This window comes from Ictidomys tridecemlineatus, chromosome 8 (genome assembly GCF_052094955.1).
Source record: "Ictidomys tridecemlineatus isolate mIctTri1 chromosome 8, mIctTri1.hap1, whole genome shotgun sequence".
Classification (NCBI taxonomy): Eukaryota; Metazoa; Chordata; class Mammalia; order Rodentia; family Sciuridae; genus Ictidomys; species Ictidomys tridecemlineatus.
In genome coordinates, this window is record NC_135484.1 from 44,754,571 (window position 1) to 44,781,141 (window position 26,571).

General features: G+C 36.0%; 1 protein-coding gene across 1 annotated transcript; it reads right to left on the reverse strand.

Moving 5' to 3' along the window:
- Nus1 (NUS1 dehydrodolichyl diphosphate synthase subunit) lies at positions 1-24,608 on the reverse strand. Its single transcript, XM_078019332.1, has 5 exons — positions 24,157-24,608; positions 10,383-10,508; positions 9,419-9,568; positions 4,661-4,760; positions 1-1,569 (listed from the first exon to the last, which is right to left on the reverse strand). Exons 1-5 carry the CDS (start codon positions 24,569-24,571, stop codon positions 1,479-1,481), a joined length of 882 nt encoding a protein of 293 aa, XP_077875458.1. The 5' UTR covers positions 24,572-24,608; the 3' UTR covers positions 1-1,478.
- Between the last annotated feature and the right edge of the window lie 1,963 nt (positions 24,609-26,571).

Below are 26,571 nucleotides of genomic sequence, written 5' to 3' on the forward strand. Positions count from 1 at the left end.
TTTAGTTTAATCATTTTTATTTCAAGTGTATTTTTAAAATCATAAATGGGGTTTTATAATCCAAAGCTGAAACATTTATTCTTCATTACTTTAGAATCTGACAAGCATTTCCAGACCATGCTTTCCAAATTCAGTCTTCTTTGCTGTTTTTCAGACTTCTGAGACCTAGTATTTACACTACTCCATTCTAAAAGTACAATTTTAGATAATTACTGTACACTTGTTGTAAGAGAGTTTTCTGAAAACAGTCCATCAAATATAAAGTATGGTTTCTGTCCAAGGATCAGCAGTGAGGGGAAAATTTCAAACATCTTTCAAGAAATCATTTATTCATTTAAAAAAACAGAACCAATGAGTTCTCTGTCATAAAAGAGAACATATAAAATTAATCTAAATTATTTTTGTAGACTTTGGTAATATTTTTCCCCACACACAGGTCTCAATCCTACTTATTTTTTTATGCAAAGTCACCACTGGAATTTACTGGAAAAGAAAAAAAATAAAATCCCAGGTGTTATTTCAAAGATGAATAGGTTACTACTAAGGAAAAGAGCTGCCCTGATAATTTCTCTCAAATGCTCATTTTAAATAAAAATAGTTGCTGGAAATATTTTTTAAACCAACTTTGGGTACTATGCAGCATACTACTCATTACACAAAATAGGAAATCAAAACTTCTCTTTTCTAGGAAATTTTCCATCTTTACTTTTAAGATTACAACTTATTCAACTTTTTTCCCTTTTGATTGCCTAATTCAACATTTAAATTTTTTAAATTCTGCATTTCAGTGTAGCAAGAGTTCTTTTCAAATGTTCTTCACAACACAGAACACAGACACCAGAGCAACATTCTAAAGTCACATTGTTTAACTACAATGAAGTAAGAAATGAAAGTGGACGGATATCTCAAGATAGATATTCTCTCTCCTCTGAAGAGGAGCAAGCTTTTAACAAGTGAGCAACACAGAATTCCACTCCCCTGCAACTCTGTCAAACTGAGAATACCTTCATTTAATAATATATTATTTTTAAAAATTAAAGTTTGGTCACTAGGAAAGACTGAACAAAAATTATTCCCTTCTCCCCAAACAACCCAAACAGTTCTAGTCACTCTCTCCCTCTACTCCCCACAAAAACAGGGAAGTAGTAGGGGCCCAAAGCTTTATATCTGAAATCTTGGATCCTATAACATTGCTATATGCTCAAAGTCGTAGGTCTATATATTTCATTATCCAATACTTCCCCCATTTATAAGTTTAATTACACACACACACACACACACACACACACACACACACACACACACACACACACCGCCATACACTCACTCTCAAGTAAGACACTTTTTTGTGTTTGTTGATAAATTATGAGGAATATGAACTAGGTGTGCACAGGGTTTCATAGGTGCTTTGTAAACATCAGAGTCACTTGGGTCCTTTTCTCCAAAAGCCTGAAATCAAATTATGCAACCAGGGATCACTACTTTCCCAGACGCTGTTCACAGGCTGCATATTGACGAAGGGCAGAGAAAAAGTCCTCATAACTGATGTTTAGGTGGGAAGGCAAAGAGCTGTAAAGAAAGCACAAGAGAAAAAAAAAAAAAAGGCAATTAGATGATAAACTGTAATTTGGTGGGGGAAACAAAGGATAACCATGAAAATGAGGTTAAGGACAGAAGAAAATAAATTATAAGCAGAATATGTTAAATCATCTCTACTAAAAGACTGCTAAACTTATTGTAAAACAGAAGAGAAAAGCAACTATATTAAGTTAGCTTCACAAGTGGTTAAAACAAAACCTAGATTAACATAAAGCTGGAGATCTATGTGTATAAAAGATCTTGAATCCACTTGTAGTACTCATCACAGAGTGAAGCCAGTACTATGTGAACAGTTTATAATGCCAGGCTTAATGTTGAGCAGAGCATCACAACGCCCCACATGATGATATATTAAAGTTATATATGGTGAATAAACAAAAAATGAATATTTAATTTAACTCTACCACTTTCAACTGCTCAAGGAGATACTTATAGTGTGAAAATGAGCATTTTAAAGACAAGAGTAAACATACAACCAGAGGGTTCCCCTTTAATTATTTTAAAATAATTTTCAACAATTAACATGAAAAAAAATCTCTATTTATACAGCTTTAAAATGAGATCTGGAAATGCCAAATGATTGCAGAATCAAATACACAGTCAGATTCAGAATTTAATGGTTACATGTAACACATACACACAAACACACAGAGTGCACAAACTTGTCAGAGAAGAACTCCTGCCCTGACCTTATGGTTCCTTTTAGCCATGTTTTTTCCCTCTGACGACAGAAATTCTGAACCAAGTCACCCACTTTCTTCACATTTCCAATCATTTCTTTATAACATCAAATAATATCTGAGTAACATCTGTTATCAATCTTATATCTTCATCTTCTACTTAAATGATATCCTCAAAAGACACATTTAATGGCATTCTTGCTAAAGCTGGTTTCAAACATTCTCCTCAAACTCCACACTTTCCAAAGTCTGCCTCAGTTTACACTTCTCATCAACACTCTTTGTCTCCTGTTAACTTTTCATGAAGCACTGAGAGTCACTACCCATCAGTGCTTCAGAAGCTGTCTATGTCCCATTTTGCTCTATCAGGGATCAAATCTTCTACTTCTCCATCATTAAGGTATCTTCCCTGCCATCATTATGCTCAGTCTGATGAAGAATCGACAGAGAACAAGCCTCAACATAACAAGAGAGAGCCTGTGACAGATGTATGGAAATAATAGGTCCAACGGAAGAGTTTGTATAAGAATCTGTTCTCCGTTATCAGATTTAAATCCCCACCTATACCTTAAAATGTCCATTTGACAAATTTCATTTTAAGTTAAAACAGAAGTTTTGACTTTCCAAAACCACATTACAAAGCTGCATATCCAAAATTCAAACCAAGATCTATCCTATCTGCTCTAAAACATTTTCTTCCCTCTAGACCACTCAACTATCACTACTGTCATTCTTAAAGTCTACCTAAAAGGCACCTGAAATGAATGACTTGGAAAATCCCTGAAGAAAACCAAATAAAACACATGTATGCTCACCCTAAGGACACCGTTTGGAGACCTAGGTTCTTATCCACTTTGTTACAAACTTGAAAAATGTCTCTTCCCCATTTTTTTCACCTGCAGAATGAGGATGTAGGACTAGATGATCTACAGTCCTTTCCTACTTTACCACACCACATGAACCCTGTGCCTTTTTATTTGATACTTTTTTCTTTCCTGCCCCCAAGCTTGCATTTCTGAGGACCTTTGGTACACTTTGGAGAGCTTCTCTATTCTTATACTCAAAACTACTTCCTAGGTACTGATGATCCCAAATGAAAAGATGTTCATATCTTTAGTCTTGACTTCAATCACCAAAAAAAATTTACACCTTTTACTACTAAGTGTTTCCACGTAAACAGACTGGCTTCAAAATAATCCACATCTTCCTTTCAAAAATCAGTGCTCCCTTTATTTTCTGGTTTCCTCTCAATAACACTTCAATACACATCACCATTCGGTTTTACCAAGTAGAAACCATTTCCTTTCTTCTCTCACATTTACCATAATTAGTAAAGTGCTAGGTCTGGTGATCACACTTGGTAAATATTTCTCTTGGCAGTATCTGATCTTTCTAAGATCAGGAATTTAAATACATTTTAATGCTACCAAGTGTCTCCTTTATTCTAAAGCTGGAGTCAGCAATAACAGCCTTGGAGCCAGCACCTGATTTATTTATAAAAAAATATATATATAAAGATTTTTCAGAATATAGCCATTCCCAGTTGTTCATGTCTGTGGTTGCTTGGCTGTATTAGATGAGTTAAGTCATTAGAATAGTGAAGGATAGTTGCAAGAGGCTAACTGGCTTAAAAAAGCCTAAAATATTTACTATACGACCCTTTTCAGAAAAAGTTTGCCAAACCATGTTCTAAATAAACAATTTCATTTTCTTCACTATATTCTTCTCTTAAATTACAGCTGTGGCCTCTTCACTTGTCTTTATATTCCATCGTTTCCCAAACCCAATTTGCTCTAATATACACCTGCCAAACAAAATCTTCTAAAACCACCATTCCCATATTAGTCACAGGTTCAACTATTTCTAAGTCTCTGTCTACAATTATACATATTCCTTATGTTGGTATTTAAAGCCTTCCAACCTTTGACACCCCTAGACTATTTAATTTAATTTCATACTACTGCCTAATACTCTGTTCTGGTGGGGCCAGTTCTATTTCTTTAAAATGTGCCCCAGATTTTCTTTTGTTTCTATTCCTATCATCTACATGTCCCACTTTATTCTAAATACAAAAATTATATCCATTTTATATAACCTGGATAAGTCATGTTTTCTGTAGAATCAACAACTCAGGCCCACAGAGATATTGCTCCCTCCTGATCTCCTACTCAATGTCAATATCAAACATGTATAAAAATATTTTCTCTTAGGTCTAACTTATTTATTTATATAGGTATTTACTTAGCCACTGGTAATGTGAAGTACCTGAGGTAAAGAATACAGTAATATAATTTTTTGGAAATTCCACCAGATATAGTACTGGGCTCAAGAAAACAAGTGCTGGGCTGAATCAAAACAAAGTTATTACACTAATTACTTACACAATCTCAGTCAATCTGATTTGCCAGGGAAGAAAGCCTAATGTGCTGTCCACAGGACCAAACTTCAATACTAAATCAGGATCAGGGTAACCATTTGAACCTTGGAAATAAAGATACACACATGAAATTAACATGCATCACTTACCAAAACAATGACCAAGGATAAAATCTGCTAAATAAACTGATAAATCCATTTTCTTCAGAAGCTTAACCGTGTTTCTATCTGTATGTTTCCCCCTCACATCACTCTTGAATATAATTTAATATTTATGTTCATTCCAAATGTAGAAATTTTCTCAGAAGTCCATTTAACTGGATTTCTTGATAAGGAAAGTAACCCAATTCTCACCCTAAACCCAATAAGTACCCCACCCTCACCAACACCAACTTCCTCTATCTTTTAAGACTTAATTTAGGTATCTGCTTGGTATCATGGGAAAGATATTCCTCCTCTTAGGGCAATATTGATCTTGTGGCCCAACTGTTGATTTGGGCCACAAGATCAATGCCTTCAATGTTCCCTAGAGCCTAAGCAACCTCAAAGGGGAAAAAGAGATTACTCCAGCCTCAACAAATACATGAACATTCTTTATCTATATTATGAATTGGTTTTCATATGAGACCTGTCTTTCAGGGGGGCAGAGGTAGATAAGGAAGTTTCAACTGCTTCAAAATAAAGAGTCACTGGTATAGCAGATAAGATACTATAATCTGAGGGACCCAGGTTCTAACAGTTCCTCATACCCTCAGCTCACTTGCTTGCCACACAGCATCCTAGAGCTTGACCATTTTCAAGCAAGAAGATTGGATTAGGGAGTAATACTGAGGAATTAGGCAGATATTGAGGTATTGTTTCAATGACAAATTCCCTTTAAAGTTCATGGTGGTAGAGCAAACAGACTAAGCAGAACTCCTCAACATCTAAAAAGCAATCCTCTTTAGTTTAAAAAAAAAAGAAATGTCAAATAATACTCCCAAAGAGGATTCCAAATCCTCTCCATAAAAAATAAGTTTTAGACAAAACCTGTCCTTCAAAAGCATTGGATACTGGCTAAAGGGGAAAAAAAAATCATTCTTTAAAAAAAACTGTGTGTGTGTGTGTGTGTGTGTGTGTGTGTGTGTGTGTGTGTGTGTGTGTGTTTTAAAACCAGGTAGGAAATCAGCTAGAACTTCAGGTAAGAATGGCAAAAGTCTATGGCCTTCTTACCTGGGATTGTTCCCAATCCCCCACAACTCTATACCCAATCAATTGCAGAGAACTATAACTTTTCTAGCACAGGGCTAATGGCAAAATCAGTAGATTTGCTTCTTATAGCAAAAAAAAAAAAAAAAAAAAAAGATTGAATTCAGAACTGAAAGTTGTAGCCAGGAGGAAGAGAATGGTTATAATCCATATTAGCCAGCTACAGGCTGGAGACTCAAAGGGGAAGGAATAAGGAAAGTTCATATCTTTATTGGCCTGAGGCTGAAGACTCCTTGGCCAAAAATTTAACAGGAAGATCCTGGAAATAAGATCTCAGATAAAATCTCATACTTCTACAGCTGACCGGGAAACTATTTACACAGGAGAGAGTCAGGGAGAGAGGGCAGAGCAGGAAGTGAAAAGTAAAGGTGAAGGAGACTTAAAAATGTTCTCAATTTTTTTTCAATTCCACACAGAAATCACCTAAGCCTTACAAACGAAGGTGTCTGAGCATCTGTGTGCAAATCACTGAATGACCACTCAACTATGCAGATACAGGAAGCCAGACCAAAAATACTACAAGCAAATAAAAAAACCACATGCACACACAAAAACAAAACAACAGAACCAAACAGAGACGGTCGCTGTCATCTTGATGGACAATATAATCTTATATTTAGAAAATTCCAAGTCTCTACAGAAAGAGCTGCTATCAAGACTAAGTAAATTTTAGCAAGACTGTCAGATATAAAATAAATATTTTTAAAAACCTTCTATTTACAAGTATTATCAATAATCTGAAAATAAAGTTAAGAAAATAATTCCATTAACAATGGCATCAAAAGGAATAAAATACTTAGGAATAAATATAACAAAAGAAATTGAGTGGCTGGGGTTGTGGCTCAGTGGTTGAGCCTCACCTAGTATATAGTAAGGCACTGGGTTCGATTCTCAGCACCACATAAAAATAAATAAATAAATAATTAAAGAGAAGTTGAAATTCTAAAGCCTGAAATTATACAGCTCTGAGAGAAAAATTAGGACCCAAATAGAGAGAGAAACTATGTTTATGGATTGGAAGACTCAATATCTTTAAGACAACAATTTTCCTCAAATTGTGGGACAGATTCAACTTAACCCCAAATCCCAGCAGTCTTTCTTTGAAATTGAAAAATCGACCTTAAAATTTACATTTAAATGCAATGGACCCAAAATAGTAAAAAAACAATTAAATAACTAGGACTTTTAACCTCATACTGTTAACACAGGTTAAGACAAAATGGATTATAGACCTAAATATAATCACAAAATCTCTAAAACATCTAGAAGAAAACACAAGAAAAAATAATTGTGACTTTAGGTAATGCAAAGATCTCTTAAATATGATACCAAATACACAATCCATAAAAGAAAAAAACCTGGTAAACTGGAATTTGTAAAAATTAAAAACTTAAACAGTTAAGAAAATGAAAAAGTAAGCCATGGACTAGGAGAAAGTATTTGTAAGTGTACCTATCTTATTAAAAGACATGTATCCAGAATATATAGACTCTTAAAACTCAATAATAACACAAACAACCTATTAAAAATAGGCAAAACATTGGAACAGACATTTCACCAAAGAACATAAAGCATGAAAAATGTTCAACATCATTAGTCATTATAAAGATGTGAATTAAAACCAGACAGAATACTATTATACACACACTAGACTGGCCAAAATACATTTAAGATGTTTTCAGCAAGGATTTGGAGAGATTAGAACCTTCTACCTTGCTGGTAGGGATGTAAAACATATAGTCTATTAAAAGATATTAAAAAAAACAGAGACAGAAATACCTTTTTTAAAAGATGTTAAAGATATTAAAAAAAAACAGAGACAGAAATACCTTTTTTAAAAAACAATTAAACATTCACTCACCACATATAACAATTCCACTGTTAGGTATCTACTCAAGAGAGAAGAAAACATGTCCACACAAAGACATGTATGCCAACAGTCAAATGATTATTAAAAAACTGAAAATAAGCAATATACATAAACTAATGAATGGATAAACAAATGTGGTATTATCCATAAAATAGAATACTATTCAACAATAAAAAGTAATGAGCTATAAATACAAGCAACATGGATGAACCTCAAAAATATTAGGCTGAGTACATAAGTGATAAAGACTATACATTATATGATGGCTTTTCTATAACAGTTCTAGAAAACACAATGCTATGTCAGAAAGCAAACCAGTGGTTGCCTGGTTTGGGAAGTAGAAGTAGAAATTGAATACAGTTACAAGGGAACTTTTGGGCATGACAGTATTCAGAGTATTTGTTTCTGTCATATTAATTAGGTTAAGGACAGCATACATACTCTTTTGTTATAAGTTTACAATATCTGAAGGCAACACCTGGGTTCAACACGTTAGCACTTTCCCACGGGAAACCAACCTAAAGACCACCTGTTTGGCCAAGGACAACTTTAAGGATGTACTCATAAATTACAGCCTGCTTGGACCTGACAAAGTCCAGGAAACAGTCAATATCCCAGTAATCTCTAACCATGGTGCCTCTACAATGGTCCACTTCTCAGTGAGCCCAACTACAGTTACACAATCACAAACAACCATAAGAATAAAGGCAACAAGTGAAAGTCAAAGTAGGAAGTTAGAGCAAGAGAACAGAGGGGGACTGTACTCAGTGATGGCCATGTCAAAGTAGAAGAAACAAAGAATGAGGAGTTACTGAATTAGAAAATGGATACTTAGTAAGGTAAATGGATACTAAATGTGAATAAATAAAAAATAAAAGCCCTGATACCATATGGCTATAGAACCTATGAATGGACACGTACTTGTTAGAAAGATTGCCTTTCTAGTTAGAAGGATCAGGATGTTAAAGCAAAAAGTTCATAGAGTAGCTCAATAGGGAATAAGCAACCAAAGGCATTTACACACATTGTGGAAAGACATATACATAGAGTTATATTTTGGTATAATACGAAAAACATAGTGGTTTATTTGGTACAGAAAAAATACTTAAAAAAAAGTAATCATGGATGATGGTAAGATTATATTCTTGGGATTACCTTGTAAAAAGTTATTAAGTTCAAACTAAAAAAAAGGGAGGGGGCAGTCAGGAGGCTGAGGCAGGAGGATGGCAAGTTCAGAGTCAGCCTCAGCAACCTAGCAAGGTCCTAAGCAACTTAGCAAGATACTAATCAAAATAAAAAACAAAATGGGCTGGGGATGTGGCTCAGTGGTTAAGTACTCCTAGGTTCAATCCCCCATGCCAAAAAGAAAATTAAAAGAAAGAGGGAAAAGTAAATGGAAGTCCTATTTCTCAGAATATTCATTAGTATAAAAAAAAAACCAAAAGTCCTTTTCTTTATCAAAAAATTCTCATGTAAGTGAGCTGACTACCAATTTTATTCTTTCAAAACCATTTCACATGTCCGTCCTTTAAATTTAATAGAGTATAAAAACAAATATCAGGCTATATACTATGAAAGGAACCTAAATACTTCCTTTCATAATATATACTTGTGGTACAAAATTAAAGACATATATACTACTTACTAAGTAAACTGTCTAACGTATCTACATCCAAATCTGTAGATCTCTTTTGCTGCTGGGCTACTAACTGGCAAAAGTCCTGAGCAGCTCTCACAATATCTGCTTTTCCATCTTCTGGGGACAGCACCTTCACTGCCAAATGGCAATTTAAAACTGGAGGAAAAAACAAATAAGATATTTTAAAAACACACTCTTCCAGATTTATTTCAAAATCAGTTTTATGAATAGTAAGTTCAGAACAAAATAGAGTTCTTATAGTAAGAATCATTAATGCCCTAAAATTTCAATATTAAAACATACTTGGCTATTCTCTGAAAAGATCAATGCACTCAAAATAATGTCTATGTATATATTTATTATACTGTCTTATCTTCCAAGTGCTTAGAATGACTTTGTACTGTGCATAAATTTTCTATAAAATAGGAATTTTACTCATATAAAACCCCATATGTAATCATAGTAGTAATAACAAAATATAAGAGTGAACTATGTGTGCATTATCAATAGCACACACCTTATCTGATTCCCTAAGAGCTGCTTTTCAACTGACAGAATTCTGTTAACTGATAACAATATAAAATCTTTATCTATAGAAATGCAAAGTTTTTCTAGCCTGATATAGTTTCCATGGTCTTTCCTCCTACCCCAAGAAAAGCCAGTTTTCCTGTGTTTACATATTCATTTATTGATCTAAAAACACTCTTTGGATTGTCTAATGAATAATATGTCTGATTCACTAAGATCTCTAGCACATGTTCACTTTTTAGTATCTATAAACTGTTTTTATCTTTTATTGAAAATCATTTTTTAAAACTACAACGAGGGAAAGTCTCAATCTGATGATTAAAGATGCCAACAATAAAGACTAACAGAGCAAAAATCAATGAAAAATGAATGTCAGACTTTGCTTTGAAACATAAACATACATCTTCATGTGTTACATATTCAATTTTACACTCATGCTTACCTTGATCATCTTTGTCATTACTATTTGCAAACCCCAGTGAGTATTTGGAACAATCTAGGCCCAGAAGTTCCTGCTGTTGTTTTAAAATTTCATCCATCAATCTGGAATTATTTCTTTTGAAAATACCTTAAAGAAAAAAAGAAAAAGCATGCAAATCATAACTAGGTTCATTTATCTTCTTCAGTGATTAATGGATGCTTGTCAAAAGAATACTAAATCCAGAACTGAACAAATCTGAAATAAAACAAAAAGAATTAATCCTAAATCAGAATCTATAAGGAAAACATGATGAGATTTGTTAATATAAAAGTCTGGCTTCAGTCTTAAGTCAGAAAAAAAAAAAAAAAAGCTATGTGACAGGACAGAAATTTAGACCTTGAAAGGAATTTTAAAAGCTCATTTATTTGAAACATGTACAGATTAAAAAAAACAAAAAACAATGTCCTTAAAAAGCTTGTCCAAGAATTTATTTATTCCTGATTTCCAACCTTCCATTATTTTCTCTGCACATTTACTATTTACATTAAATACTACTAGCTCCATTTCAATTTGATTTTTTAACCTTAAGAGGAACTTACATGAATTATGTAAAAAGTACAGAATAGACAGAAATATTAAAATCAAAATTTAATAAACTCGAAAAAAGCACAGAAATAAACTATATAAAACAGTTTTTGTTCCTCCAACTACACACAAAAAAATTTACCATCAGGTCACTGAGAAAGACAAAGGAACAATGTGACATACATTTAATGTAAATGTAATATACAGCTCCACCTTAAAACATAAGAAAAGTTTCTGATTATTTTTGAAGAGGCAGTTTTCTAGTTAACACTGCTTTTTTGATCTTTATTAAGTGGTCTACTTTATATACTCTCAGGCCTGATGGTAGTTAGTAGTAATGGTAAGTAGTTAAAGTAGCAGTAAAGATTAGCTGGGAGAGAGAAACGAGAACTGTGTGTGTGTGTGTGTGTGTGTGTGTGTGTGTGTGTGTGTGTGTGTGTGTCTCTCTCTCTCTCTCTCTCTCCCCCCCCCACCATGGGTGGAGAGACAGACAGGTAGAAGAATCTGCTGCACACTTCAAAGTGGTAGTATATGTGTGGCAGCAGTTATAAAAGCAGTCTCTTTGGGTGGAATAAGGCTTTATAAAAGAAACACGCCTTGGGCCAGCTGAACTCAAGAAAGGTAAAGAGGAAAAAAATGGAGAGGACATTAGAAGAGGCAAATCTTTGGAATGCATTACAACTCTTATTACACATATAGAGCACAATTTTTCATATCTCTGGTTGTATATACAGTATATTCACACCAATTCGTGTCTTCATAACTTACTTTGGATAATAATGATCATCGCATTCCACCATCATAGAAGGGGAAAATCTTTAAGAAAAAGCACTGTTTGGAATGTTCAAAAGACAGACAAATGCTGCTGATGCAAAGGGTAAGAGAGAAGGGGCAAGAGGATAGTTCTAATTTATATTTCATATTGCCTACCAGACAGGTAACAAGATAATTTGTGAGCAATGTGGAAATGTGTAGAAATATATACCTTTAAGGAAATTTTCCTAGCATTAATCATAGGCAGGCAGCAGACTACTACAGGTTGAGGCAATGGAAAGAAGGACTCACCACAAAGAACTGAGAGGACATGGTACATGGCTTACAGGGGAACGTACAACATTCTAAGTCTTTTATTCTAGGTTGCAGAACATGATAATATTTTTTTTTTAAAATGAGCAAATTCTACAAAAAAAACTGGGTAAAAGAAAAAAATTCAGTTTTAGATAGTAAATAACAGAATATTTAGGTGGTGTTAACAATAAAAGTGATGAGACAGAAGTACTTTACCTGTATATACAAGAACTCAGGTAAAGGATCCTATCTGTTTTTCTCCTGAGACCTAACACAGTGCCTGGGGCACAGAGCAAAAACTCAACAAATAAATGTCTTCTTAAAGAAGAGAGGTCATCTTCAATCTTGGCACAATCCAAATTCAGTATCTTCAATGGCTCCTAAAATGACTAGTGTATTAATAACAAACAGCTCAGCTCAACAACAGCATTCCAGCCTGTGTATCAATTGGTGGAGGCAAATCATTCATGTTTATGAAACAAGTCAAAATATTTCTTTGTAGTACTATATCCCAGCAAGCAAGAACTGCCTTATGTTTCTCAAAAAATAGATGGAGTGACTCTAACCCCTATCCTTTAACTTCCCGAATGGCATACCTGTAAAATTCTGTTTCTTCACAGGCCTGCTGAAATGTCACCTCCCTTAAGAGCCCATCCCAATACCCTATTCAGATGTGTCCCATTTTATTCCACCCTCCACATTTTATTCAAACCCCTTGAAAACAAATACTATTATTTTTAAAACAGCAATATCTTAACCAACCACACCATCACCAGGAACTAACTATATTCTTACTTGTGAACTTGTGTTCCTCTCATCTATTCCTTTAAGGGAACTTCCATTTAACAGAAGTTCAATGTTTACTTTATAAATGGAATTATCAATGCATAAGATGCCATCAAAAGGGACATGCCATTGAATGGAAATTTTTTTTGTTTGTTTCCAGGAACCTCTCACAATAAAAGCAGACACTTCCTTATTGCACACAGGCAGGAACTCTGTTAAAAAGACTATAACAGAGACACAGTTACAAAATATCTTTTATAAAGAAGATTTTCATAAGGTTATTTTAAACAGAACGTTTGTCTTGGTGATCCAGATGAAGAGATGAAACTAAAAAGTATAGTTTCAGGCCTGAAGGTAGAGCTCAGTAGTAGAGTGCTTGCCTCCTACACTTAAATCCTGGTTTTGATCTCTAACACCACAAAATAGTTAAATAAATGCAGTTTCTGCTATGTTCTTAGATGAAATAGATTATAGAAAGATGATTCCCAATATTTCATAGCTTGACTCCCATCAAGAAATCTGATTACTCTATGGTAGTTATTTTACCCACAAATAATAATATCAACTTACAGTTTTCTTTAGGATTCAAAGGCAATACACACATATGCATACCTCACAAGATATACAAGAACTGCAAAAAGATATAAGGGAGGCTTTGATTGAAATCAGAAATTTCTATAGCGATAACATAGTATATGTAGATTCTTTTTCTCATATAATTCATTTCTGTTTGCCTTCCAGAATTTAAAGTCAAAATGATGGCATAAACGTAAACAAATTATCACAAAAGTAATTTTATACAAACAGAAGATCATACTCACTCAAAAATAAGTGATTTAAGGAAAAAGCATTTAAACATTCTCAAGTTTTTGAGAAAACTATTATTTTACAGAATTATATAGTATTGAGCTTCAAGAATAATATTATTGTATCCTTTTACAGATGAAGAATAGATGCAGAATGGTCAAGCAATTGTCCTGAAGTGTCTTAAGAATTTGTCCTGACTATTCAGTTCAGTAACTATTTTTAACTCTGACAAATGAACAATACTATTAAACAATTTTGCTAAATTTTAATTTCCTCTCTTTAAAAAGTCAAATACTGTCAAGTAAAAATGATCCTTTTTAGAAATAATGAATATCTTTTGAGAAAAGTAGAATTTTAGCTCTATTCCCCACCCCCCAATAGCTCTTTCATAAAAAGGCTTTTGAGGTTTTACAGGGCAAACAAAATATGTATTTTGAATTCTTTAAGAGTGATCTGGGAATCGAAAGTAAGTCTTTGCAATAATGCTTTAAGGAATTTCACATTATGTTCACATATGGAAACTATATCATCTCATATTCTGCAACTATATCTCATGAAGACTCAATTTCCAAAAAACAAACAATATAAAATATATAGAGAAAAGGTACATGAAAGTCATTTTTGAAAACAAAATGCAAAAAAAATCTCCAATTTCCATAAAAGAGGGAAATATTATACTAGGAAAGCTACACCCATTAAAACTATAATGTTTTTGGTATTTTCTGAGAAACATTAGCTATGCATTTTAAGGACCAAATGTAGGCTTCTAATAGTCAAAGAAACATCTGTTTTAAATTCTAGTATTAAAAACTATAAAATGGAAGTTTAGACAATAGGAGAACTGCATAATTTCAATAGTTTGAAGTATCCCTAACTTTCCATCATAAGACAACTATTCACTTTTTTAATATTCACTAGTTCTTGTCCACATGCACAAGGTATACATGATGCACCTGGTATACAAGATTATGCAACTTTGTAACCTGTTCTTTTCACTTCTATACCATATATACTTCCTTGGTGACAGACTCATGTTTATTTTTAACACTGCATTATTTAAAAAAAAAAAAGGACTTTGCTGGGGGATAGTAGGAGATAGGAAAGGTAGCAGAATACAACAATTACTAATAGGGCATTATATAAAATTGTGGATGTGTAACCGACGTGATTCTGCAATCTGCATTTGGGGTAAAATTGGGAGTTCATAACCCACTTCAATCTAATGTATGAAATATGATATGTCAAGAGCTTTGTAATGTTGTGAACAACCAATAAAAAAAATTACATTTTCTTTGGACTTTGCTGATGTTGCTCAATTCTTAAAATACAGTAATCAGTACTTCAAGGGCCAGGGATACAACTTAGCGGTAGAATACTCCCTAGCATGTGTGAAGCACTAGCTTTGATCCCCAGCACCAAAATAAAACAGTACTTCACCAACTGATTACTATTATAGAAATAACTGAATATTCTCACAGAATTCAGAATTTATCTTATTTAAGGAAAAGAAATATATCATTATGAGCAATACATAAATAGAGAGTATATAATGCGAGACAACAGACATTAAGTGGTTATAACATTAAGGCGCATGTGGGCCTGGGTAATTAATTTATAAGCATTCTAAGTACAATGTGAAGTTATTGCAGTAATCTATTTAGAGTTTGAGTGATGTTATTAAAAACAAATTTACTTTGCTAGTGGATGAAGAATGGATTATACAGGGGCCAGAGTATAAATGAAGAGCAAGGGTCTATCTACTTCAGGAATATAAGTGAAAGATGATTGCAACCTAAACTTAAGACAACTGCAAAGGAGAACAAAACAAGTGGTAGATTTGGCATATACTCTAGAAGGATGGCCAAGGTGGCCTATTTATTGATAGATTACAAGTAGAACATGAAGTCAGAGAACTCACACAAAATGATATCTAAGCTTTTAGCCTGCGGAACTGGATGGAAGTAGTATTTTGTGGGATGAGGAAAATACGAGGGGGGAGGTGTGGGACAAAATTTTAGAGTACTGTTTTAAACAGGTTAGGTAGTTGAGAAGCCTAATAAAATAAAAGTGATTTTACAAAGAAGTTGTATATAGAAGTTAGGAACTGTGGAAGAAATTAGGGCTGGAGATACAAAACTTCATGTCAGCACACAGATGATAATTAAAATCACGAGACTGGAAAGTTTATCTGGGACAGTGGTCAGATAACTTCCTGCTACAGGAGCAGTCATACCCTTTCACTCAGGGCTGTTTTCAGGCTACACTGGCCCAGCTAAGCAAAAAAACAACAACATACATACAGCTTAAAACTCTACAAGACATTTAGAAGTGAAACAAAAGAAGAAAAGCCAGACATAAGATTCAGAAAGAACAAGTAGTGAAATAGGAAGAAATCTAAGCACATGTGGTTATCTTGTCAGGAGCAAAAAATGTTTTAAAGGAAAATAAAATTAAATATGATGGATCTACCTATAAGATTATACTCTTCTTTCAGACACCTTATTAAAATCTTTTCAAGTTTCTGTGGCACAAACTCTTCCAGCAAAGCAGCCTGAAGTGATCTGTAAAACTGGTTCCCTACTCTCATCTCAGAAAACCCTAAAAAAACATGCAAATCAAGATGTTCAAATCTTTATGTTCACTTTAAGAACACCCATGAAAATGCCCAGACCGTCAAAGGTACAGGTATCTGAAAAGTCCCAAGTATCTGAAAGATGTCACTTTAAAGAAATAATGCATTCCATTCAACAATGAAGTTGGGAGTTGTGTCCAGTGGTGCTAAACACAAGGTTGGTGACCCAAAAAGAGTGTTGTATTTCTGCTGCACATGCTTAGAAATGCAGAAAGAAATGTTGAACATAAAGGTTTTGATGTAGATTCTCTAGTCATTGAACATATCCAGATGCACCTCAAGATGTGACACCATACTTACAGAGTTCATGGTCAGATTAACCCATACATGAGTTTTCCCTGCCACACTGAGATGATCCTCAATAAAAACAAACAAATTGCTCCTACACCAAAAGAGGAGGTGCAAAAAAGAAGGATATTCCAGAAGAAACTGAGGAAACAAAAACTTATCACAAGGCACGGGAATAAATCCAACATAAGATAAAAGTTAAAAAAAAAAAAAAAAGAGAGAGAGAAAATGACAATTTGGAATTATTTACAGATTTCCATAGATGGTCTGCCCTTAAACCCAAACAAGTACTAGGTAATAGACATGACATTCCTTTTTTTTAAAATTAAGGCAACCAAGTAACAAGGAGTTTAAAGAAGTAGGCAGTTATAAATCTTGTCTTACTCCTTAAATACTGACTCTTAAAATTTATGTGAAATGTAGGATCTATTCTATAAAATGAGACTCTAAAAATACACATTGAGCCAGGTGCAGTGGCACATGCCTGTAATCCCAGTGGCTCAGGAGGCTGAGGCAGGAGAATTGTGAGTTGAAAGCTAGACACAGAAAAAGTGAGGCGCTAAGCAACTCAGTGAGACCCTGTCTCTAAATAAAATATAAAATAGGGCTGAGGACGTGGCTCATAAAAATAAAAATACACATCGAATATGTCTTAAATATGAAATCAGAATTTTTACTGTTATTGTTCATTCCTGTTATGATTTGGGTATGTGGCATCCCCCAAAAGCTCATGCGTGAGACAATGCAATAAATTTCGGGTGAAAGATTAGATTATGAAAGTTGTGACCTATGAGTTGATATGGATTAACTAGATGATAACTGTAACTTTGGGGTGTGGCTAAAGGAGGCAGGTCACTGGGGGCTTGCCTTTGGGCTATGTTTTATCCCCAGTTAGTGGACTCTCCCTGCTTCCTTGTTACCATGTTCTGCGCTGTTCTCCTGTCGTGCCCTTCTGCCACAATGTTCTTTCTCACCTCAGGTCCACAGCTACGGAGTAGGCAGACCATGGAATGAACTTCTGAAACCCTGAGACAAAATAAACTTTTCCTCCTCTGTGTTGTTTTTATTAGGTTTTTTGAATACAGTGACAGATCTTTTAAGAAATATCTAAAAGTATTTACAAGGACAAAGGAAAAAAGAAAAGTAAGATCATAAATACCAGGGGAAAAATTGTCCTGCCTATCAAGCATCTCACCAATTACAGAAGTAAAGTAACACTTATGTATAAACAAATACCCATTCTTCAGTCAACTGCTTTTTTTTTTTTTAAATTAGACACCTAAATAAGTGACCTAGGGGTTACCCTCATTTAATTTCTCTAACAACCCAACTGTAACACTACTACAGGGGACTCTTCAGAGAAGAAAACATATACTTATGACATAATTATTTAAAATGAAAAAAACTATCAATAATTTATATAACTAGTAATAACCACATAAATCCTAGAAGCCATTTAACTATTTTATTTCAAGAGAACTTCCAGATAACCTCACAGAACAGCAATCATACTGGAATCAGTGTGCTGTAGCAAGGGAACAGGATATGTATAATAGTGGCACAGAATGATGACAGAACGAGTACTGGATTTTAAGTCTAGGCACATCAGCAAAGGAGATAAATAACATGAACAAGCCATGTGGATTTCTTAGCTTCTAGCTGCACATTTATTTTTGTTGTTGTTTACCAGTCATTGAACCCAGGGCCTACCACATGTAAGGCATGTGCTCTAGTTAGCTACATTCCCAGCTCAAGCTGCACATTTTAAAAATGAAAAATCTTCACAGACTGTGCTTATCTGATAAATTAATAGTTCAATATAGAGCAAGAGCTCTATAAAATTAAACTGAGTTGATTTAAAAAGTGTATCCTATGATTCAGGAGGAACTTATATATTGGTGGTATTAAGAGAGCTCTATTTTGACTTAATAATTTCTTTAATAAGTAATTTCTATCACTTGTAGATAAGTACCACTTCACCAGGGCTTTAAGATGATCCAACATAATTAGTATAAAAAATGACTATTGTGGTCAGAGTCTCTTACTGGAAATCAATACAAAAGTACAAAAGCTTTTGAGCGAGGCCTGGTAGTACATGCTTGCAATCCCAGTGCCCCGGAGGCTGAGACAGGAGGATCTCCAGTTCAAAGCCAGCCTCAGCAACAGCAATTCAGTGAGACCCTATCACTAATAAAATACAAAACTGGGCTGGGGACGTGGCTCAGTGGTTGAGTGCCCCTGCATTCAATACCCAGCCCCCCCACACACACACACAAAAAGCTTTTGAATAAAATCTGGTTCAAACTCTAGAAATGCTAATAGCTTAACACAGGTCTTATCTTTTTAATTCTCAGGTTCTTGATTTATAAAACAGCTAAAGATTTGCTGAATTCTTATGTAGAAAGCAATGCCTTACTTTATGTCGTTTCAATTTATAATAAATAACACTAAGTCCACTTTAAACTAACCTCACTTATAAAAAAGAACATGATGAATAATCTTATATAAGACAAGTTGCAGAGTACCCTTTGATCACTGTTGATTTAATGAGACAAATAACTTGATTAAAACAGAAATGTCCTGGTCCTACTATCTTCATTCAGTCTGAACAGTAAATATTTTCAATCAGTATTTCTTAGAAGCATCCCCAATTACTCATTCACAAATGTTTTGAAAAAGACTGACCTACAACAAGGTTATCAACATGACACCAATACAGCCAGGCAATCAACAAGTTCTAACACTTAAGATAGCAAAATATAATTAGATAACTTGAAGTTAGGTATACTTGAAGTAAGACACAGGCAAGCATAACACCCCTAAGGCTCAAACAGCAAAAACCATTTAAGGCACAGTCATGGCCCAAATACTGGTTTTTGAAGCCGAGTTATAATAATTTCTTAAGTTATAATCATGTAAATAAAATATCAATCTTCTTACTAGAATCCTGAGCTCAAAATATTCCTGATCAAATCTAAGAAAACTCCAGTTTTAAGTAGATGAAAGAAATACCAGCAGAAATTACTATAATCAAGAAATACTGCATAGCATAGTATAGCAATACAGCCACATCAATGTTTACAGCAGCATAATTCACTAACCAAATTATGGAACCAGCCCAGATGCCCATCAATAGATGAATGGGTTAAGAAGATGAAGTATATATATACAATGAAGTTTTACTCAGCCTTAAAGAAGAATGAAATTATGGCATTTCTGGTAAATAGATGGAAATGGAGAACATCATGCTAAGTGAAATAAGCCAGACTCAGAAAATCAAGAGTTGAATGTTTTCTCTCATATGCAGAAGCTTGAGCAAAATAAGGGCAAAATGGTGGGGGATTGGATATCATGAAGATATTGGGAAAATCAGTGGAGAAGATGATCTAGGAGGAGGAAAGAGGGATGGAAAAGGTGAGGAAAAGCTAAATAAATTTGATAAAATCATACTATGTGCATATATAAACATACCACAGGAAATCCTAGCTTTATGTACATGTAAAAAGCACTGTTCAAAAACAAATAAATAAACACAATAAAGGAAGATCAGTAGAGGAAGGAGAATGGGGGAGGGGAGGGAGAGAAGAGGAGGAATGGGGACTGAAATGGAGAAAATCAAATTCCATGCATGTATGACTCTGTTGAAATGAACACAACTGCTATGTACTATTCTGATACAAAAACATAAAAACACATTCTTGCTTAAAAGTGTGAAAAAATGAAAAAGAAATAGGGCAGGTAGCCAGGCATGGTGTTGCAGTCCTGTAATCCCAGCTACTCAGGAGACTGAAGCAGAAGGATTACAAATTTCAGTCCAGTCTGAACAACTTAGACCCTGTTTCAAAATAAAACTGGTTGGGGATGTAACTCATTGGTAAAGCATCCCTGGGTTCAATCCCTAGTATGAAGAAAAGGAAAGAGATATGGAAAAAAAGATTAATTACAGAGAAAATAAAAAACAAAAAAATCAGGCTGGGTGTGTAGCTCGGTGGTAGAGGGCTTGCTCAACATGTAGAAAGTCCAGGTTTGATATCCCCAGTTCAAAAAAAAAGTAGGGGCTTTTTTATAACATCAGGCCAAGTTAAATATCAAAATGGGAGGTTTTTGTCTAAAGATTAAAAATAACTTATAACCTACATAATTAGAATGAATACTTAAGTTTAAGTACAAATATTTGGATAAAGGGATATAGGACAGGAAAAAATAAAGGTGGTAAGCTTGTTTCTAAAATGCCTGCTATCAATCCTATCAACTCCCCACCTTTCAGCTTAAGCCATTTTTCAACTAAGAACTGAAATCCTTTTCTCCATTTCCTTAATTCAAGGCAGATGCATGACTTTCATTTCCCAAGCTCAGTCATGAGAAGTCTTACAGCTTTGGTCTTGGACTCAGTCTCTGGGAACACTTGATCCAGAGGAAGTCCACTACTTTGTTAGAAGTCTGATTAGCCTGAGGCCACTATAAAATGAGGAAGCTAAAACTAGCCTTATGAAACAACCACATAAAGACAGAGCAACCTGCTCTCATCTATACCAGTCATGACAAACCATGCATCAGACATGAAAAAAAATCCTTTATGTGCCAACTTGTCTGCAATTGTACTATGAGTGACTATAGAAAACTGACCAATTGAACTGCATCAACACATGAACTGTTTTAAAAAGTTATACTTCTGGGCAGAGTTTTACAAAGCAACAGATAATAGAACAGTTGTCCAATCCTTCATCTTATAATAACTTTCACTAATTTCACTAACTACATTTACTAATCTCAACATTCCATTCAATGTTATTCCTACTGGGAATGATGCCTTTGGGGAACTCCTATTTATACACACTCAACGAACACTGCACTTTCAAGCTAATCCAAATTCTACCTCTTTTTGCTAGGTCCAGCTCAAATGTTATTTTCTTTTCTTTCCAGGACATATGGGGACTAATGCTGCTCCCCAAGGAATTCTCCCTTTTCTCTAAAGTCTCTTCTCACTAAACATTTATATATTAGCTTGTATTAATTTTTCAGATATCTCTCCTTGAGTATAAACTTAAGAGCATCATTTCTTCTACTCCTTGTATTACAGTACAGTATTCAATAACATAACACTTATGAGTATGTTAACAGGATTTTTAAAAGTTAAATATTTACCAAGATACAGGTTTAACAAACATTTCATGGAAAAAAACTGAATAAAGCTTAAATATCTATACTTCCCTGAAAAAGCCCAGTTTTTCTTACATATTCATGATTTGCTCCACCTCTTTTTAGATTTATACTCAAGTCACTGTGGCTTTCCCTGGCCACACTATTTAGAATGGCACCCCTTTCAACATTACTGACTTTCAACACTCCTATTTCTGCCCCACTTCTCTGCTTTACTTTTCCTCCTTGCACTTGCAATACCAAATGTTTTATATTAATTATAATGCACTAAATATTTTATACAAATTGACAAGACTCCTACAAAATCTAAGGTTCTATGAGCCTGGAATTTTTGTCTATTTTGTTCATTTCTTCATGCCCATGCCTGGAAGAATATCTAGTACTGAGATACCAACTGTAAACTGTTGAATGAATTAGTCAAAATTGATAAATTGAAGGTCTCTTAATCAAGCAGTGAACCTGTCCTCTTCTCTTTAAATAATAATAATAATAAAACCTGCTTTTAGAGTAGGATACAAAATTCTCTAATCTTTAAACCTCCATTTAGTTCTCAGCTAAATGTGGTTCAATTTGACTTCTTCCTTTTCATTACCAATCATTTTGCTTTTAGCCAGTATGACACAAGATATGTATGAATCACATCAGAAATTCAATAACAGGAATTGCCGGAACAAGGAAGTGTGGCAATATTATAACCTGTGCTAGGATATAGTCACAAAGTCAAACAATTTAGCTATATATTTTCCTCCCCTATAGGAAGATAAAGGTACTTGATTTAAAAGAATCACTTGGATATAAGTCAATCCAGCATATTGTTCAATGTCTTTAATTTCCATTTCTAATTCACTTTATTTTATTAACCAGACAATATGAATTACATTGGTTTAGGCAAGGATTGTATCATCTCCTGACAATCTCTATTGGTCTGCTGAGGTTTTTTTTTTTTTAGCAAGTTCTATAATGTCTGTCTCTGGCTATATTAAACCTTACCCTATAGGGCAAATCATCATTGGATGATGATAGGATACTGAATCATATTCCTTGCTGACAGCAAGGAAGATGATAGGGCAGTCAGAGATTGCTACTTATCCTGAAGAAACCCTGCACTTAAATCTACCTATATGATGAAGATTTAAAAGTAAAAATCAAGTTGTAGCTTCTTTAGACCACACAGTAATCTATGTTATTGAACAGAGAATAAAACATTCATTTTCTTTCCTTCGTACCAGTACTCCAAAACCATCATCTTTCTCAGTAACCCATTAAGTCCCAAATTTTCAATTTTGTGAATACTTTATTTAAAATAGGTTGGAAATCATAACCTCAAGCTTATATATCCTTTATGTATTTTTTTCAAATGCTCTAATCAGTCTTCTGTTACTTTTCTCAAAAGAATAGACCTCTATAAACATAATCATTATTTCAAAGTGACCATAAGTGGTATACTTGTTGCTCATTTGAAGTTTTCATGCATTTTTAACATCTGGGACAATGGGACAAAATGAGTTAAAATACCAAAGCAGTCAGGACTTGATTAAAACCCAAACCTGACATTTAGAGCCCTCCTCAACCTTATCAATTAGATATTTTCCAATAGCCTGATCAAATCCCATCTCCTCTGTATGCAACTCTCAAGTTCCTCCACTCAGAATTTCTCTCCTCTCTTCTCATAGTAGTTACTTTACTCAAAAAATGCCCTATGTCACTTACATATGTACCTTTCTCCCCAAGCCTGAGAATCCATGAAATTAAAGGCAAGATTCCAAGGAATGTCTGGCACAGTGTTTTGGGCTTGTTTTTACGCAATAAGTGTTGAATTTCTGTACTTATAAAAATTGCCTGTGTTGAATTTCATTCTCTCAATCAAAACTTATGGAGGGAAATCCTATCAAATACTGTCCTGGTCACTGAGGACCAAGAATCACACAGGATCTCAGGCTTCCAAACACAGAAGGGAACCACTGTCCTTTGTGCCTACTCAATCTCTATCACAATTTTTCATAAGACTGGGTCAACTGATATCTGGCCCCTACCACTCCCAGCACTTACCACAAAGCCTGACTGCAATTAAGAGCAGTGCCTCGAAACTCTTTGGGAAACAAGTGAAGTGTAACCAAAGGGTAACTGGCTAAAATTCCAATTTCCCCTGTACTACCTTTGTGACCTTGGATAAATCAGTTAATGTTTTTGAACTTCAACTCCCTCTTTTGTGAAACAAAGGTATACAAATCTATCTTACTAGGATATTGTAAATAATGACACTTTTTTTTAAGTATTAACTTACTGAATCGAATCCAGGGACTTAATAGGTGTTCAATAAAGCTCCCTTCCTCGAAAGCTCTGTCACTGTAATTTGCACAGAAGGGCCGGGACAGCGACCGTGTGCGGTGTACCCTGGGCACACCTGCCAAATTCGCGGTGCTGGAGGTCAGCGATGTCTCTGGCAGCCCACCCACCACCATGCCTCACCTTGGTGGTCGTAGACGCTAATGTAGGAGATCCCCACAGCCATACACCACACCACGATGCTCGCGATGTCCGAGAAGCTGGGCTCTTGCTCCTCCGCGGTGATCACCAGGCCCATATGTACAGGTAGCTTCTCCAGGGAACGGCCGTCCGCGCGCCAGCGCAGCCGGGGGTGGGCGGCGGCCGGACCCGGCCCCCCGCGCGGGAGCCGATGGTGACGGCGGTTTCTGCCTACTGCCGGGGGCTTGTGGAGCGCAAAGCCGAGCGGCGCTAGGACCGCGGCGGAGGCGGCACGGTAGCAGCGCCTCCAGATCCAGTTCCAGGTGCCGAACCGAACGCGGAGCCAGGAGGTGAGCGTGCGGTGCAGGCAGAGCAGCGCGTGTAGCACCCGCCACACCAGCTCGTACAGCCCCGTCATACTCTTGTGGCGCTCGGGCGCCCACCCCTCCCTCCCACCCACACCCGCGGCGTGATGGCTTTTTATCCTCCCCTGCTGCCGTCGCGGGCCATCACTCTGCGTCCCCCCACCCCCCGCGCCCGAACCCCTTTCCACTGCCAACACTTCACCTCGCCCCCGCCGCCATCTTCCTCCTCCCTTAGCGGCCCCGCCTCCGTTAGTACATGGACAATTCTGATTGGCTGGCGTGGAGCTCTGACGCGGCTTATGGGCCCGAGGACGAGGCCTAGCCCTGCGCGGCGAGAGAGGGCGTGCGCCTGGAAACTGGGCTGGCCCTGGACCGAGTGCGCCCCCTGGTCGTGTGGAGGGCAAGGAGCGGGTGCAACCGATCATTTCTGGAGGGACCCCAGAAAAAGCACACGTGTCCTAGGTAGAATGGGCGGCTCCAGAGACCGGCGTCCTGGGCGTCTTATACTGTCGGGCTCCTTTGACAGCCAGAACAGAGACGATTTTCTAGGAGAGTAAGTGATCTAAGTGGTTAGGAAATTAAAGATACTAGAAAGAATCTAAGGGTGGAAAGCAGTCCTCAGCAAGTGTAGACACTGGGGATCAACCAAGGACCCCCAAAGGAAAGTGTCCCCAAAGACTGGGATGTATCTCTTAGAGAGGTTCTGCTACTACTGGTTGTTCAACCTCCCAGCCTAGACTCTCTGTCCTTAATGGCACTGAAGATCCTGAAACACACCCTCTCAAAACGGAATCCTTACTGGCTTGTCCATTGCTTAGTACATAAAAGAGAAACTCAGTTGCCCGGTGATCCAATCACTTCCCTCCTATACTTATTTTTCATTCAGTGATTACTGACCCCGAGCTGGGAGTTAAGTTTAGAATGGGGAGGAAAATAGGCATGGCATCTGATCCCAGTCGCCACCAAGTTGAGCCTTGTCATACCTTTTATACAACCCACTGTGCAACCAGGCTGGACTTCTGCGTGGTCCTCTAAGCTAGTTTGGTACTTCCCAGAATCTATTTTGTACCATTCTTCTCCTTTTTTTTTCAAACTCTCCCCTTCTGGATTCCTGTTTCCCAATCAGTTATTGCCCAAATCCCAACCAATTCTCAAGTATTAGCCTACATGATACATACTCAATCACTACACACACACAGACACACACACACACACATATACATACACATATACACAGTTGCATTTGTCATAACCTACCTTTTTCTCCTTTTCCCACTGGGAAACGTCTGCTGACTTTTTGGCTGCATGCCTTAATTTTTTTGGTCATTGTCCTTTTTACATTTAGTCTAATTTGAATTTCTAAGGCTTACTTCACTTTATTTTAAAACTTGAATCTCATGTCTGTCTCAAAGTCTTCCTCCCTTTGGCAGATTAACTTGAGGAAATACCTGCTGGACACCAGGCTCACCCCTCACACACTTCTGTCTGCTCTGGACAGGCTCTTCTGATAATAGACAAAGAAAAGGATGAGGGGAAAGGCCAGAACTGGGAGGAAGCTTGCAATCTTCTTCCTCACTGGTCATAACTTGCTGTTTTTGCTGCCTCAGAATATTCGGCTAAGCATAAAGAAGAATGAACTGGAGGCAATCATGATAAGTGAAATAAGCCAATCCCAGAAAACTGAAGACCAGATATTCTCTCTGATATGTGGGTGCTGCTCACAGTAGGGATGGGGGAGGAGTCTAGATCCACCAGATTGGACAGAGAGGAATGGGGAAAAGGAAGTGGGTATGGGAATGGGAAAGATAGGAGAATGAATCAGATGTAACATTCCTGTGTTCATATATGAATATACAACCAGTGTAACTCCACATCATGTACAACCACAAGAATGGGAAGTTATACTCCATGTATTGTATGATATGTCAAAATACATTCTACTGTCCTCTATAACTAAAAATAACAAATAAAGAATGCTCAGCTAAGGACGCTCCCTAAACATTCACTGAGATTTCGCCAGGTATTCTTCAGACACTATTCCCCCACCCACACA

Excerpts from the sequence above, each read along its gene's own strand:
- Nus1 (XM_078019332.1), bottom strand. The coding sequence starts at position 24,571 with ATGACGGGGCTGTACGAGCTGGTGTGGCGGGTGCTACACGCGCTGCTC. Across the intron at positions 10,509-24,156 it reads TAGCGTCTACGACCACCAAG|GTATTTTCAAAAGAAATAAT; the intron begins GTGAGGCATGGT and ends TTTTTCTTTAAG. Across the intron at positions 9,569-10,382 it reads TAATGACAAAGATGATCAAG|TTTTAAATTGCCATTTGGCA; the intron begins GTAAGCATGAGT and ends TTTTTCCTCCAG.